The following is a 17,079-nucleotide window of genomic DNA, read 5'->3' as shown; positions in this document are numbered from 1 at the left end:
GGTGTGCAGCCAGAAGTCGTGGTACACATTGGCACCAACGACATAGGTAGGAAGAGGGGCGGGGAGGTCATTCAAGAGCTCAGGGAGTTAGGCTGGAAGCTAAAAGCTAGGACAGACAGAGTCGTCATCTCTGGGTTGTTGCCGGTGCCACGTGACAGAGAGGCAAAGAATAGGGAGAGAGTGCACTTGAACACGTGGCTGCAAGGATGGTGTAGGAGGGAGGGCTTCAGATATTTGGACAATTGGACTGCATTCTGGGGAAGGTGGGACCTGTATAAACAGGACGGGTTGCACCTGAACCAGAAGGGCACCAATATCCTGGGGGGTAGGTTTGCTAGCACTCTTCGGGGGGGTTTAAACTAATTTGGCAGGGGGATGGGATCCGGACTTGTAGTCCAGCAAGTAAGCTAGCTGTGTGTCAGGATGTCCAAGACTGTAGGGAGGCTGTGGAGAAGGTAGCACTGACAGGGACTACTTACAGACACAGAGATGGGCTCAAGTGCGTATACTTCAATGCAAGGAGTATCAGAAATAAGGTGGGTGAACTTAAGGCATGGATCGGTACCTGGGACTACGATGTTGTAGCCATCACGGAAACATGGATAGATGAGGGACAGGAATGGCTGTTGGAGGTTCCTGGGTACAGATGTTTCAGTAAGATTAGGGAGGGTGGTAAAAAAGGAGGGGGGGTGGCATTGCTAATTAGAAATGGTATAACGGCTGCAGAAAGGAAGTTTGAGGGGGATCTGCCTCTGGAGGTAGTATGGGCTGAAGTCAGAAATAGGAAAGGTGCAGTCACCTTGTTGGGTGTTTATTATAGGCCCCCCAATAGCAGCAGAGATGTGGAGAAACAGATTGGGAAACAGATTTTGGAAAGGTGCAGAAGCCACAGGGTCGTAGTCATGGGCGACTTCAACTTCCCAAATATTGATTGGAAGCTCTTTAGATCAAGTAGATTGGATGGGGCGGTGTTTGTGCAGTGTGTCCAGGAAGCTTTTCTAACGCAGTATGTAGATTGTCCAACCAGAGGGGAGGCCATATTGGATTTGGTACTCGGTAACGAACCGGGACAAGTGGTGGGCTTGTTAGTGGGTGAACATTTTGGTGATGGCGACCACAATTCTGTGACTTTCACCTTGGTTATGGAGAGAGATAGGTGCGCACAACAAGGAAGTTTCTACAATTGGGGGAAGGGAAATTACGATGCTGTAAGACAGGATTTGAGGAGCATACGTTGGGAGCATAGGCTGTCAGGGAAGGATGTGGTGGAAATGTGTGACTTTTTCAAGGAGCAGATACGACGTGTCCTTGATATGTATGTACCGATCAGGCAGGAAAGAAATGGTCGTGTGAGGGAGCCTTGGTTGACGAGGGAGGTTGAATGTCTAGTAAAGAGGAAGAAGGAGGCTTACATAAGGTTGAGGAAACAAGGTTCAGACAGAGCAGTGGAGGGATACAGGATAGCCAGAAGGGACCTGAAGAAAGGGATTAGGAGAGCTAAGAGAGGGCATGAAAAATCCCTGGCGGATAGGATCAAGGATAACCCCAAGGCATTCTATGCGTATGTGAGAAACCTGAGAATGACGAGAACGAGGGTAGGTCCGATCAAGGACAGTGGTGGGAGACTGTGTATTGAGTCGGAAGAGATAGGAGAAGTCTTGAACAAATACTTCTCTTCAGTATTTACGAACGAGAGGGACTGTATTGTTGAAGAGGAGAGTGTGAAACGGACTGATAAGCTAGAAGAGATATCTGTTAGGAAGGAAGATGTGTTGGACATTTTGAACAACTTGAGGATAGACAAGTCCCCCGGGCCTGACGGGATATATCCTAGGATTATGTGGGAAGCAAGAGAGGAAATTGCAGTACCGTTGGCAATGATCTTCTCGTCTTCACTGGCAACGGGGGTGGTACCAGGGGACTGGAGAGTAGCGAATGTTGTGCCCCTGTTCAAAAAAGGGAATAGGGATAACCCCGGGAATTACAGGCCAGTTAGTCTTACTTCTGTGGTAGGCAAAGTAATGGAAAGGGTACTGAGGGATAGGATTTACGAGTATCTGGAACGGCACTGCTTGATTAGGGACAGCCAGCACGGATTTGTGAAGGGTAGGTCTTGCCTTACAAGTCTTATTGAATTCTTCGAGGAGGTGACCAAGCATGTGGATGAGGGTAGAGCAGTGGATGTAGTGTACATGGATTTTAGTAAGGCATTTGATAAGGTTCCCCATGGTAGGCTTATGCGGAAAGTCAGGAGGCATGGGATAGAGGGAAATTTGGCCAATTGGATAGAAAACTGGCTAACCGGTCGAAGTCAGAGAGTGGTAGTAGATGGTAAATATTCAGCATGGAGTCCAGTTACAAGTGGAGTTCCGCAGGGATCAGTTCTGGGTCCTCTGCTGTTTGTAATTTTTATTAATGACTTAGATGAGGGAGTCGAAGGGTGGGTCAGTAAATTTGCAGATGATACAAAGATAGGTGGAGTTGTGGACAGTGAGGAGGGCTGTTGTCGGCTGCAGAGGGACTTAGATATGATGCAGAGCTGGGCTGAGGAGTGGCAGATGGAGTTCAACCCTGCCAAGTGTGAAGTTGTCCATTTTGGAAGAACAAATAAGAATGCGGAATACAGGGTTAATGGTAGGGTTCTTGGTCAGGTGGAGGAACAGAGGGATCTTGGGGTCTATGTACATAGATCTTTGAAGGTTGCCACTCAGGTGGATAGAGTTTGTAAGAAGGCCTATGGAGTATTATCGTTCATTAGCAGAGGGATTGAATTCAAGAGTCGTGAGGTGATGTTGCAGCTGTACAGGACTTTGGTTAGGCCACATTTGGAGTACTGTGTGCAGTTCTGGTCGCCTCACTTTAGGAAAGATGTGGAAGCTTTGGAGAGGGTGCAGAGAAGATTTACCAGGATGTTGCCTGGAATGGAGAGTAGGTCGTACGAGGATAGGTTGAGAGTTCTCGGCCTTTTCTCGTTGGAACGGCGAAGGATGAGGGGTGACTTGATAGAGGTTTATAAGATGATCAGAGGAATAGATAGAGTAGACAGTCAGAAACTTTTTCCCCGGGTACAACAGAGTGTTACAAGGGGACATAAATTTAAGGTGAAGGGTGGAAGGTATAGGGGAGATGTCAGGGGTGGGTTCTTCACCCAGAGAGTGGTGGGGGCATGGAATGCGCTGCCCGTGGGAGTGGTAGAGTCAGATTCATTGGCGACCTTTAAGCGGCATTTGGATAGGTACATGGATGGGTGCTTAATCTAGGATAGAAGTTCGGCACAACATCGTGGGCCGAAGGGCCTGTTCTGTGCTGTATTGTTCTATGTTCTATGAAGGACCAGTGCTCCAAAAGCTAGTGCTTCCAAATAAATCTGTTGGTCTATAACCTGGTGTTGTGTGAGTTTTCAAGTTGTACTTAGTCAGCAACAATCTCCTCAATTTGAATTCAGCAAAAGCCACTTGGGCTTCAGGCTACATTAGACTTTTGGCCATATTAAAGTGACTGCCCTTGCCATAGAGGCACTTAACAAAGTGCAAAGCAGGGGAAAAAAATCTCCACTGTCTGGAGTTCCAGCTTAACTCAAAGGACAATAGTTGCACTTGTTACAAGCTAATCATCTCAGCCGCAGGAGTTCACTGCAAAAGTTTCCTCAGGCCAGTGTCTGATGCCAATCACCTTCAGCTGCTTCATCAATGGCCTTCTCTCCATCATATGATAGAAAAGGAATACTGCAGCATATTCAGCATCATTCACAACTCGCCAAGAATTATGCAGTCCATGAGGCAAGATTGAGACATTTAAACTTGGGCTGATAAATGCCAGGTAATATCCAAGTCATCAATTGCCAAACATTAACCACATCCAACATGGAGACGGTAAACGCCTCCCTAACATTTAAAACTAATACAGAACCCATCATATTTTTCAGCATTTTAGTTGCGGTAGGTTGGGTGGGACAGCAATTGACCAATAACATAGTTGAACCAGTCACAAATACTGTGGATACAGAACAAGTCAAATATTATTCATTCTATGGTGAGCAACTCACCACCTGACTCCCCAAAGACTTTGCATAATCGACAACAGCTAGTCAAGGAATTTATATCAAGGAACTGGGTATGAGAATTATTCATAGTGTTGCATAGATTTTGCACACCACATATTCACAGTTAACAAAATGATGTGAAAATTATGAGGAGCATGAAAAGATGCTTCTAGAAGGTTTGAAAAATCTAAGTGGTCAAAGATTTGGCAGATGAACACAATGTGGAGAAATGAGAGGTTATCATTTTCGTCAGAAAAACAGATGGCGAGAAGTGGGAGTACTGGACCTCTGAAGGACATGTCTGCACGTTCGCTTCGTTCAGTAATCACTGAAATTTAACATGCAAGTATACCAAGCAATAAAGAAAGGGTTCAGAGGAAGGGTCCTTAGTCTCAAACGTTAAATCTGTTTTCTCTCCGTGGATTCTTCAAGACCTGCTGAGTTTCTCTGGCAATTTCTCATTTTTTTTGTTTTAGATCATCAGCACCTAGATTTCTTTGTTTTATAATAAAGAAGCCATATTGGCCTTCAGTGCAAGAGGATTTCAGTGTAAGCATGAAGAGGTTTTATAACAGGTTTGTGTCTTGACTTAGGGAAAGATATAATTGTGATAAGAATAATGCAATAAAGATTTGCCAAAATAATTCCAGAGGCATTGGCCTGTATGCAAATATTACATATACTGGACTTATATTCTCTGGAGTTTAGAAGAAAGACAGGTGAAATAATTCAAACATATGAAATTCTAATAGAGCAATTGACAAGGTAAATGCAGGAATGTTTGTTTAACTGGCTAAGGGTGCAGGTTGACAGTCTAGAACCAGGGGACACAGTATTAAGAGGCATACTGAGATGTGAAGGAATTACCTCCCTCTGAGGGTGGTGAATGGTCTGTGGTCCAGTTCTATGATCCACTGCTGCTCCAATATCTTATACTCTTCAAAAGAAGGTACACACCAGGAATGCATTGAAAATCTCCATTTGTGTGTGCACAGCTCCAGCCACACAGCAAGCTCCAAATCATCCAGCTTGCTTTATTGGTACCCAATGCATTATCACAAGCCAGTGTGACTGCAGTGTCTAGCTTTTAAAAGAACTGAATATCTTACCAAAGTAGCTCTGAAACCCAAAGCTTCTACAGACTAGGTCAATGACACAAGGCACATTGGAACACTGTTACTTCTTTGAAGTCTCACATCATCCACACTTGGAAATATATCATGCTTCCTTCACTGTAGTTCAATCAAAATCCTGGAAGTCCTCACCAACTGCACTGTGGGAATACTTTGGAGAAAGTGAGGACTGCAGATGCTGGAGATCAGAGTTGAGAGTGTAGCACTGGAATAGCACAGCAACTCAGGCAGCATCAGAGGAGTAAGAGAATCACGTCTCGGACATAAGCCCTTCATCATTCCTGATGAAGGGCTTCTGCCCAAAACGTCGATTCTCCTACTCCTCCGATGCTGGCTGGCCTGCTGAGCTTTTGCAGCACCACATCTCGACTGTGGGAATACTTCCACTAAATAAAACTGCAGAAGGCAATTTAATAACATCGCCTCAACGACAATAAGGTAATGATCAATAAGTGCCAGCTATACATGCAGTATCCACATCTAATTAATGTATTTTTAAAAAATTACCCATTTCTTCATATAACCTCTTTCTTTGACCAAACAACCCTCTTCATAATGTTCCTTTGATCCAGTGACATGAGCATAGGAAGAAGAGTAGACTATTCAAGCCCTTAAGCCTGTTCCAGTATTAAAATAGATCATGAATGATTAGCATCTTAAAAATATACGAACCTTGATTCCACATTCCTTAATGTCCTTACCCAACAAAATTATCAATCTCAGATTGAAAATGTCCATCAGCAATCCTCAGCAGTTTTTATTTTTTTTCTTTTGTGTGTGTTGGGGGAGATGTAGTGGAGATGTGGCAGAAGGAGAGAGGGGAGAGAAATGATGGGAAGTAGTTTCTCTCTATCTAATTCTTCTATCATCTTAAACATCCTTCTTTGATCACTCCTTGTTCTTAAACATTTAATTGAATAGAAAGATGGTTTGTTTATACGACCTGCATTCAACTTTTGAATCTATGCACTAGTTTTTTGCAATATCTCTTCATGAACTCTTACGACCTATTCCCCAGCAGTTTGTAGCTTTTCACCACATAGAAGATACTCTAGCTTTCTTATTTCCAAGTTGAATGCCTTCATATATCTTACACTGAATTCCACCGACAATAAATTAGGCTAATCAATCCATCAACACCCACTACATACTGTTCCCATCGAAGTACTTACTACTCTATTTGGAGTAATCAGCAAATTTGAAGATCAATGTTTTCATTTCAGTCAGTAATAATTATTGTGAAATGCTGAGGCCCAGTATCAATTCCTGGACACATTATTCTACAATTAGATTTTATACCCATTATTCTTACTGCTGAGCACTTCTTAAACAATTCGATATGAATATAAATAGGTTGCCAAAATTGCACATGCTTTCATTTTTGCAAAGTCGCTTACTTGAAATCATATGAACACCTAAGGATGTCTTCCCATATTAAAAGATAAAACAACTGATGTTGAACTTGTATTCAGCCTACTGAATACATGAATAAGTAGTTTGAATCATATATATTTTGAGGGATTACTGAAATGGACAGATTAAACCCTTTGTACTTTTATAGACATCGATACTGAAATGCTTTAGTAGATACCTAAAACCTAACTAACTTTTAATGCACTGTGGAATACATACAAGAAAAGTTCGCTGAAGAAGTCAATTTATCCTTACCAAGCGATCATGCGTATGCAGACTGCTATAGCTGCTAGACTGAGAGACGTGAGAGGAAGAGCTTCCCAACATTCCTCCATAACTTGACTGATGCATTCCATTTGTTGAATTCCAAAGATCAGAAGAACTGTGATTTCCTTCTAAGTGGGGGACAAAAGATATTTTATTAATGAAGTTTAATTGAAAAAGTTTAAGTTTTTGTATTTGGTATCTAATTCTACCAACCACAGTTGAGAAAAGACAAGTTATGTACAATCATGACATTGATCCATAAACAACATCATGATCAGTTTTTGGAAGGAAAAATATTCACTTCAAATGGGTGCGGACCATGACTTCTTTGCTTTAATAGGTGAAATTTCCAAATTCTAAGGGTGTTAATTTATTTGTAAATTATCACTAATTCGAATGCAGATTACACAGATGTAACCAGCAAATAACAAACCACAGGAACAGGACTAGTGACAAAAAACACTGCAGATGCTGGAATCCAAAGTAGGTGAACAGGACGCTGGGAGAACATAGCAAGCCAGGCAACATCAGGTGATGGAGAGGTCAACATTTCGGGTATAACCCTTCTTCAGGACCTGAAGAAATGGTGACTTCTCCTGATGCTGCCCAGCTTGCTGTGTTCTCCCAGCCTTCTGTCTACTTAGGAACAGGAGTAAGCCATTCAGCCCATCAAGCCAGTACTGCCATCCAATTCAATGAGAGCGGATCATCTACCTCGTTGCTAATTATCCAAGTTATATTCCATCTGCTATCTTCTCCATTCACTTAGCCTAAGTCCATTGAAACTTCCCTACATCTTCTGCATAACTTAAATTTCCACCTATCTTTGAGTCATTAACAAATCTGGAAATATTGTATTTGGTCCTGACATCCAAATAATTTAAAATAGATTGTGAACAGCTGTTCCTCCAGTATAGATCTCTGTGGTGCCTCACGAGGAACAGCCTAGTGAGTTACCCGTTATCTTTGCTTTGTTAACTACTCTCCAATCTATAATACTGTTTTACCCCAGTCCCATTTCCTCTAATTTTGCTCACTAAACTCTCCTATGTTACCTCATCAAAAGCCTTCTAAAATATAAAATACACTACATTCACTGGTTCTCTTCAACCTACATTACCAATAATATCCTCCATAAACTTCAACAGATTTATCAAACATGATCTTCCTACCATAAATCAAGTTGACTTTGGCCAACCCAACCATTATTTACTGCATAATAAAAGGGTCAGGAGAAGCAGCATCTCTGGAGAGAGAAGCAGAATTAATGTTTCAAGTCCAGCGAATGCTCTTCAGAATCAGGTCCAAAACAAAAGTGTCACTGGGCTTCAAGTGTTAAATCCATTGCTCTCTCTACAGATGCTGCCTGACTTGCTGAGCTTCTCCAGCACTTTTTGTTATTATTAAAGATCTCCAGGATTCACACTACTTTGTCATTATTTCCTAAGTGTTTAGTTATCCAATTCATTGTCACAGATTCTGACATTTTTCCCACCAGATAGGAAGACAGAGTCAAATTCTAAAAAGAAGTAGACAAATTGATGGAGTGTGCAGACATGTAGAAGATTAAGTTCAATGTGCAGAAATGTAAGGTGCTCCATTTTAGTGTGAAGAACATGGAGAGACTGTACAATAATTCAAGAGCAAAGAGGTTATGCTGAACTTATATAAAGTGCTAATTAGACCTTTAGCTGGAGCTTCTATCATTTCAGAAATGATATGAACACATCGAAGAGATTACAGAAACATTTAAGAGAATGATTCCAAGGATGGGAAATTTCAATTATAAAAATTGATTAGACAAGTTGAGAATGCTTTCCTTGGACAGGAGAAGGCCGAGTGGACATTTGATTAAAGTTCGCAAAATCATGACAGAGTGCACAAAGTGCACAAAGTAGATGGGGAGAAACTATTCCTGCTCATGAAAAGATCAAGAACCAGTGCAAACAAGATTGGTGCACTTTGCAACAGGAGCAAATGTGAGGTAATAAAGATTTTTCCACACAACAAGTAGTTTAGGTATGGAATCCACTGCCTGGAAACATGTTTGCGCTGAGTTCAATTGAGACATTTAAAAGGTATCAGACGATTATTAAAATAAAAGTAACATGCAAGGGTATGGGGAAAATGCAGTAGATTGGCAATAAATCAAAATGCTCTCAAATCAAAACCAGTGGAGTGCCACAAGGATCGATGCTGGGTCCACTTCTTTTTGTCAATTATATAAATGATTTGGATGTGACCATAACAGATATAGTAAGTAAGTTTGCAGAAGACGCCAAAGTTGGTGGTGTAGTGGACATCAAAGGGTACCTCAGATGACAATGGGATCTTGATCAGATGGGCCAGTGGACTGAGGAGTGGCAGATGGAATTTAATTCAAATAAATGTGAGGTGCTGCATTTTGGGAAAGCAAGTCTTAGCAGGACTTATACAATTAATGGTAAGGTCCTAGGGAGTGTTGCTGAACAAAGAAATCTTGGACTGCAGGTTCACAGCTCTTTGAAAGTGGAATTGCAAGTAGATAGGATAGTGAAGAAGACGCTTGGTATGCTTTCCTTTGTCGGTCAGAGTACTGAGTACAGGAGTTGGGAGGTCATGTTGCGGCTGTACAGGACATTGGTTAGGCCACTGTTGGAATATTGCGTGCAATTCTGGTCTCCTTCCTATCGGAAAGATGTTGCAAAACTTGAAAGGGTTCAGAAATAACTTACAAGGATGTTGCCAGGGTTGGAGGATTTGACTTATAGTGAGAGGCTGTTTTCCCTGGAGCATTGGAGGCTGATAGAGGTTGATAAAATCATGAGGGGCATGGATAGGATAAATAGACAAAGTCTTTTTCCTGGGGTGGGGGAGTCCAGAACTAGATGGCATAGGTTTAGGGTGAGAGGGGAAAGATATAAAAAAGACCTAAGGGGCAATTTTTTCCTGCAAAGGGTGGCATGTGTACGGAATGAGCTGCCAAAGGAAGTGGAGGAGGTTAGTATTATTGCAACATTTAAAAGGCATTTGGATGGATATATGAATAGGAAGGGTTTGGAGGGATATGGGCCGGGTACTGGCAGGTGGGACTAGATTGGGTTGGGATATCTGGTTGGCATGGGCGGGTTGGACTGAAAGGTCTGTTTTCGTGCTGTACATCTCTATGACTCTATTAATGGTAATTTTAGTCAGTTCCGCTTTTTTGACACGTTCTTTACTCTTATTTCTTGGATATTTTTTGCATCTTGCTCTGTAAGACAGACACAAAACACTGTTTGGCTCCTCCACCATTTCCCGATTCTCCATTATAAATGCTCCTATTTCTACCTGCAATTGGTTCACAATTGTCCTTGCGAACCTTTTCCCTTACACATACCTAAGGGAGCTTTTACAGTTAACCCTGAAGGTTCTTGCTCACTAACATTCACACTTTTTCCTTTATTGGTTTCTGGGTCATTCTCTGCTGAATTTTAAATTTCTCCTAAGCCTCAGGCTTAATACCTTTTCCAGTCACTTTATTAGCCATTTCCTTTCATCTAATTTTAGCCACAGCCATTTTGCTTCTTCCATTGAGATTGTTTGAGGAATGAAGACAGGCAATTTCTGGGTTCTAAACAGGTTCTATCCTTGAATCCATTTGCAAGTTGATTTGTATGCAAGTGGGACCATAGATTTGCTCCTGTTGCAAAACATGCCAATCTTGTTGGCACTGGTTCTTCATCCTTTCATGGGCAGGAATAATTTCTCCCCTTCTACTTTGTGCACTCTGTCATGATTTTGCGAACTTTAACCAAATGTCCACTCGGCCTTCTCCTATCCAAGGAAAGCATTCTCAACTTGTCTAATCAATTTTTATAATTGAAATTTCTCATCCCTGGAATCATTCTCTTAAATCATTCTCTTCAATGTGTTCATACCACTTCAGAAATGATAGAAGCTCCAGCTGAAGATTTGATTAGCACGTTATATAAGTTCAGCAAAACTAAACACTTCGGAAATAATGACAAATCCCGGAGATCTGGAATCATAACAAAAAGGTACTGGAGAAACTGAAAGTCAGGCAGCATCTGCAGAGAGCACAGCGGAGTTAACACTTGAAGCCCAATGACACTTTTTTGGACATGATTCTGAAGAACATTCACTGGACTTGAAACACTAACTCTGCTTCTCTCTCCATAGATGCTTCTTGTCCAGACCTTTTTATTGCACAGGAAATGATGATTGGGTTGGCCAAAGTCAACTTGATTTACGGCAAGAAAATCATGTTTAATAAATCTGTTTAAGTTTATGAAGGATATTATTTGTAGTGTAGGTTGAAGAGAACCAGTGAATGTGGTGTATTTTGGATTTTAGAAGGCTTCAATTACAAGTTGAATTCGTAAGTCTAGGGAATGTGTATATATTGGTATTTAAAATTGCACCCCTGTCTGGCATTGTACCATAAATACAAGTGTTCCCAAGTCGGATGTTTATAAATCATTGACCCCTTGTTCTTGCCAATCATGTAGTACTACTTTAAATACTGGCTATTGCATATTTGTCAAATCTTTTGGCATATCTCCCCAAACCACCATAGCTAACTTGCTCCTAATGCCATCACAATTTCTTTCAGATTAAAAACCAAAGTTTCAGAATTAACTGTATTACATGTAAAATTTAATCATAATAGTTGCTATTTCCCAAATATTCCATTACAGTAAGGTTATTAATTAAATGCAACATACTGCAGACGCTGGAAATCTGAAATTAACCCCTTCACATTGTACAATTAATTTAAAATACTCAAATCCCTAGTTAATTCTTAATTTACCACTCCAGAAACCCATCTCATGTGCACTCTAGAAATTCATCCTCCACAGCCTAAGTGCTGATTATGTCTATCCAGCTTATATATAAACTGAATCTACCCATTCATACTGCATTACACACATCATGTACATCTCAAATGTCATGCCCCCAAAAAAATCGCCAATGTTTTTGCTACTCCTTGCTATTACTCAACTCCACCCAAATTGATTTTAGACCATGTTACTTTGATCCTTTGGCATTTTCTCACCAATGGTTTGATCTTGATGCTCATCAAATGTCCTCGCCTACCCACTTTGCGACCTAAATGATAAAGATCTTTGAATATTTGGTTCCTCGTCTTGTTCACACTGTTACCACATCTGCCTTCAGACTGGAGCAGAGTAGGTTCAAGGGGCTGCAGCAAACATTTACAGCAAAGAGAGACACCATTAGGCCCATCACACCCAAGCTAGTCAACAAAGATCTGACTACATTAATCCCATTCTTCTACTCTAGGCTCACAGCCAGGGAAACTATGTCAACACACAAGTGAATAGCCAAATAAAATTAAATGTTATAAATGTTTGCATCACCCATCCTTTCAGTCAGTGAGTTCCAAACTTGCATGACCCACGGGGTGAAAGAATTGCTCAACTACCCTTCTTAGCCTTCTAGTTCAAACTTTGAATGTATGCCGTCTTGTTACTGACAAAATGCAAAATGTACCAGGAAATAGATAGGGCATGTCAGAAAGACAAGGTCACGTGATCATGGGTACTTCAATATGCAAATAGTCTGGGTAAATAATGTTACCGGTGGATCCAAAGAAAGGGAATTCATGGAATGTTTACAGGATGGCTTTTTGGAACAGCTTGTGATGGAGTCCATAAGGGAGCAAGCTATTCTGGACTTAGTTCTATTTAATGAGCCAGACTTCATAGAAGATCTTAAAGTAAGGGAACACTTAGGAGACAGCGATCATAATATGGTAGAGTTCAGTCTGCAGTTTGAATGAGAGAAGGCAAAATCAAATGTAATGGTGTTACAGTTAAGTAAAGGTAATTACAAGGGTATGAGAGAGGAACCGAAGAAAATCGACTGGAAGCAGAGCCTAGCGGGGAAGACAGTAGAGAAACAATGGCAGGGGTTTCTGGATGTAATTGAGGACATAGTACTGAGGTTCATCCCAAAGAAAAGAAAGATTATCTGGGGAGCGGTCAGACAGCCATGGCTGACAAAGGAAGTCAGGAAATGTATCGAAGAAAAACAGAAAGCCTATAAAGTGGCCAAGAGCACTGGGAGTTCTGAGAGAGGTGGCTGAGGAAATAGCGGAGGCGCTGACTGTGATCTTCAAAAATCACTGAAGTCAGGGAAAGTTCCAGATGATTGGAAAATCACTGTTGTAACCCCCTTATTCAAGAAAGGATCAAGACAAAAGATAGAAAATTATAGGTCGACCAACCTAACCTCTGTTGTAGGTAAAATTCTAGACTCCATCGTTAAGGATGAAATTCCTAAATTCTTGGAAGTGCAGGGTTGGTTTAGAACAAGTCAGCATGGATTTAGTAAGGGGAGGTTGTGCCTGACAAAGCTGTTAGAATTCTTTGAAGAGGTAACAAGTAGGTTAGACCAGAGAAATACAGCGGATGTCATCTATCCAGATTTCCAAAAGGCCTTTGATAAAGTGCCTCATGGGAGGTTGTTGAGTAAGGTTAGGGCCCATGGTGTTTTAGGTGAGCTACTGGCATGGATTGGAGATTGGCTGTCTGACAAAAGGCAGAGAGTTGGGTTAAAAGGTTCTTTATTGGAATGGCAGCTGATGACAAGTGGGGTCCCACAGGATTCAGTATTGGGGCCGCAGCTGTACACTTTATATATTAATGATCTGGAAGAACAGACTGGGGGCATTCTGGCAAAGTTCACCGATGATACAAAGTTAGGCGGACAGGCAGGTAGCACTGAGGAGGTGGGGAGGCTGCAGAAAGATTTAGACAGTTTAGAAGAGTGGCCCAGGAAATGGCTGATATAATTCAACATGAGCAAGTGCAAGGTTTCGCATTATGGAAAAAAGAATAAATGCAGGACTATTTTTTAAATGGTGAGAAAATTCATAACGCCAAAGTACAAAGGGATCTGGGAGTGCTAATCCAGGATTCTTTCAAGGTTGATTTGCAGGTTGAGTCCGTGATTAAGAAAGCAAATATAATGTTGTCACTTTTCTCAAGAGGGTTGGAATATAAAAGCAGCAATGTGCTTCTGAGACTTTACAAAGCTCTAGTTAGGTCCCATTTAGAATACTGTGTCCAATTTTGGGCCCCGCACCTCAAAGGACATACTGGTACTGGAGCGTGTCCAGAGATTCACATGGATGATCCCTGGAAAGGGAGGCCTAACATACGATGATCGGCTGAGGATCCTGGGATTGTATTAATTAGAGTTTAGAAGGTTATGGGGAGATCAATAGAAACTTACAAGATAATGCATGGCTTAGAAAGGGTGGACGCTGGGAAATTGTTTCCCTTAGGCTGGGAGACTAGGAGCCGTGGGCTCAGCCTTAGAATTAGAGGGGGTCAATTTAGAATGGAAATGAGGAGACATTTCTTCAGCCAGAGAGTGGTGGGCCTGTGGAATTCATTGCCACAGAGCACAGTGGAGGCCGGGACGTTGGGTGTCTTCAAGGCAGAACAAATAAGAATGCGGAATACAGGGTTAATGGTAGGGTTCTTGGTCAGGTGGAGGAACAGAGGGATCTTGGGGTCTATGTACATAGATCTTTGAAGGTTGCCACTCAGGTGGATAGAGTTTGTAAGAAGGCCTATGGAGTATTATCGTTCATTAGCAGAGGGATTGAATTCAAGAGTCGTGAAGTGATGTTGCAGCTGTACAGGACTTTGGTTAGGCCACATTTGGAGTACTGTGTGCAGTTCTGGTCGCCTCACTTTAGGAAAGATGTGGAAGCTTTGGAGAGGGTGCAGAGAAGATTTACCAGGATGTTGCCTGGAATGGAGAGTAGGTCGTACGAGGATAGGTTGAGAGTTCTCGGCCTTTTCTCGTTGGAACGGCGAAGGATGAGGGGTGACTTGATAGAGGTTTATAAGATGATCAGAGGAATAGATAGAGTAGACAGTCAGAAACTTTTTCCCCGGGTACAACAGAGTGTTACAAGGGGACATAAATTTAAGGTGAGGGGTGGAAGGTATAGGGGAGATGTCAGGGGTGGGTTCTTTACCCAGAGAGTGGTGGGGGCATGGAATGCGCTGCCCGTGGGAGTGGTAGAGTCAGATTCATTGGCGACCTTTAAGCGGCATTTGGATAGGTACACGGATGGGTGCTTAATCTAGGATAGAAGTTCGGCACAACATCGTGGGCCGAAGGGCCTGTTCTGTGCTGTATTGTTCTATGTTCTATGTTCTAAGGCAGAGATTGATACATTCTCAATCTCGCAAGGAATTAAGGGCTACAGGGACAGTGCAGGTCAGTGGAACTAAAACACCCATCACCCATGATTAAATGTCAGAGTGGACTCAATGAGTCAAATGGCCTTGCTTCCACTCCTAGGTCTTATGGTCTTAAGATCACAGCTTTTGAGGTCTTGTTTATTAATCGCTTGCTGAGCTGCCTAAAATCTGCTGTCAGACACCTATCCCTCTTCTTATTTATATTGTTGGTACCAATGTGGACCATAACCTCTGGCTGTTCAGCCTCCGCTGAAGAATGCCTTCCAGCTGTCCCATAACATTTCTTTGATCATGATGCTAGGGAGGCAACAAACGATCCTGGAGTCACGTAGATACCCAAAAAACACCTGCCTGTTCCCCTAACAAATCTTGTGTCACTACCACTCTTCTTCCTCCCATCTTGAAAGATGAGCTGAGAGTTGTGACACAAACATGGCTCTGGCTTTACCAATATAAGGAATCATCACCCTTAGCAGTATCCAAAATAGAAAAACAGTTAGCAAGGGGATTCATCTCTTCACTAATTGCCTGGTTCTCTTAAACTGACTCATGGTCCCGAACTCCATATCTGCCTGCATCATCTTAACCTTCAACGTAACAATCTCGTTAACTAAGCTAACAACTTGTTTTGTGGATCACCAGAGTGACTTCAACCACCAATCAAGTTCTGAAATTCAGAGCTCATATTTCTGCAGCTAGTGACACTTGCTGCACCCATGATTTCCCACATGCCACAGGTTGCAAATGCCACTTAGCCAAGTTACCTTGTCATACCTTAATTTACAATTTATTTATTAGAAACAGAATAACTTAAGTTATTCACCAGTTTGCTCCACTGCACTGAAGTAAAACTCAAATACTAAAGGGTGTAAGAGGTAGAAAAAGGAGCATTTCCTTCTCAACTTCACCAAATTTACTCACTCATTTCCAGATGCACTCCATTTGCAAGTTGGACTCAAGACCCCAGTACCTATACATTCAAATTAGCATTACAGCTCTTTAAGGCAAGATGCCACATCAAAAGTTATTGTGTAAAATAAAAGCTCATGGTGCAGGGGTTAACATATTGGCATGGAAACAACATTAGCTTGCTAACAGGAAGCAGAGAGTAGAATTAAGTGTTTTTTTTCAAGCTGGCAGGTTGTCATGAGTGATATGCCACATGGATCGGTATTGAGGCCTCAGCTCTTTATGGAGTACAATGTGAAAAAGAGCGTAAATGACATTTGGCAGGAAAAAAATTTTAATATGTTATCTAAATAGTGAGAGGTTGCAGAGTTCTGAGATGCAGAGATATCTAGGTGTCCTAGCACATAAAACACAGAAGGTTCATATGAAAGTACAACAAGTTGTCAGGAAAGCTAATAAATGCTATGGTTTACTGTAACGGGAATTTAATGCAAGAGTAGGGAGGTTACATCTCAGTTATACAAGGCATTGCTGAGATCGCACCTGCAGTACTGTGCTCAGTACTGGTCACTATTCTTGCAGACGGATGTCAATACAATGGATGTAGTTCAGTGAAGGTTTATTACATTAATATCTGGAATGGGCAGATTGCTTAATGAGCAAAGGCTAAACAGGCTAGGCATGTATTCTCCCGAGTTTAGAAGAGCCAGAGAAGACTTAATTGAAACATATAAGATCCTAATGGGACTTGCCTTGAAGAATTGAATGGCTTACTCTTATTCCTTCTTTGCATACATTTCCTCCACCGACATCTCCCAAACAAGCCCTCAAAAAAACCCCAACATTTTTAGGAATGAGCAAAATTTGCAGATTACCTTGCATAAAGAATGTACTGGCAAACATGCTGCTGGGTGGTTTGGGTGATGGGTAACTAGGAGACTCCCTATTGAAATCATCTGAGCCTGGAGAAGGTGCATAAACCTGAAGAAAGAAAGAAAAATTGAAATAGATGAGGAAAAAAGACAGAGTTAAACTTGGAAAAGTTTCTGCTTCAATCCTATCTATTTGAAAATCAGAACAAAATTTA

At 41.7% G+C, this 17,079-nt stretch overlaps 1 protein-coding gene across 10 annotated transcripts in view; it reads right to left on the bottom strand.

The window, feature by feature from the left end:
* tcf12 (transcription factor 12) overlaps nt 1-17,079 on the bottom strand; it is a 342,285-nt gene that overhangs the window by 97,809 nt on the left and 227,397 nt on the right. For all 10 annotated transcript variants that reach the window (XM_072565001.1, XM_072565003.1, XM_072565000.1 and 7 more), the window contains 2 exons: nt 16,868-16,973; nt 6,844-6,983 (listed from right to left, as the gene is read on the bottom strand). In XM_072565001.1, the coding sequence (XP_072421102.1) occupies nt 6,844-6,983; nt 16,868-16,973 (246 nt within the window). The remainder of the gene's footprint in view (nt 1-6,843; nt 6,984-16,867; nt 16,974-17,079) is intronic.

The sequence above is a fragment of the Chiloscyllium punctatum genome, chromosome 48 (genome assembly GCF_047496795.1).
Source record: "Chiloscyllium punctatum isolate Juve2018m chromosome 48, sChiPun1.3, whole genome shotgun sequence".
Taxonomy (NCBI): Eukaryota; Metazoa; Chordata; class Chondrichthyes; order Orectolobiformes; family Hemiscylliidae; genus Chiloscyllium; species Chiloscyllium punctatum.
This window is presented reverse-complemented; position numbering and strand designations above follow the sequence as displayed.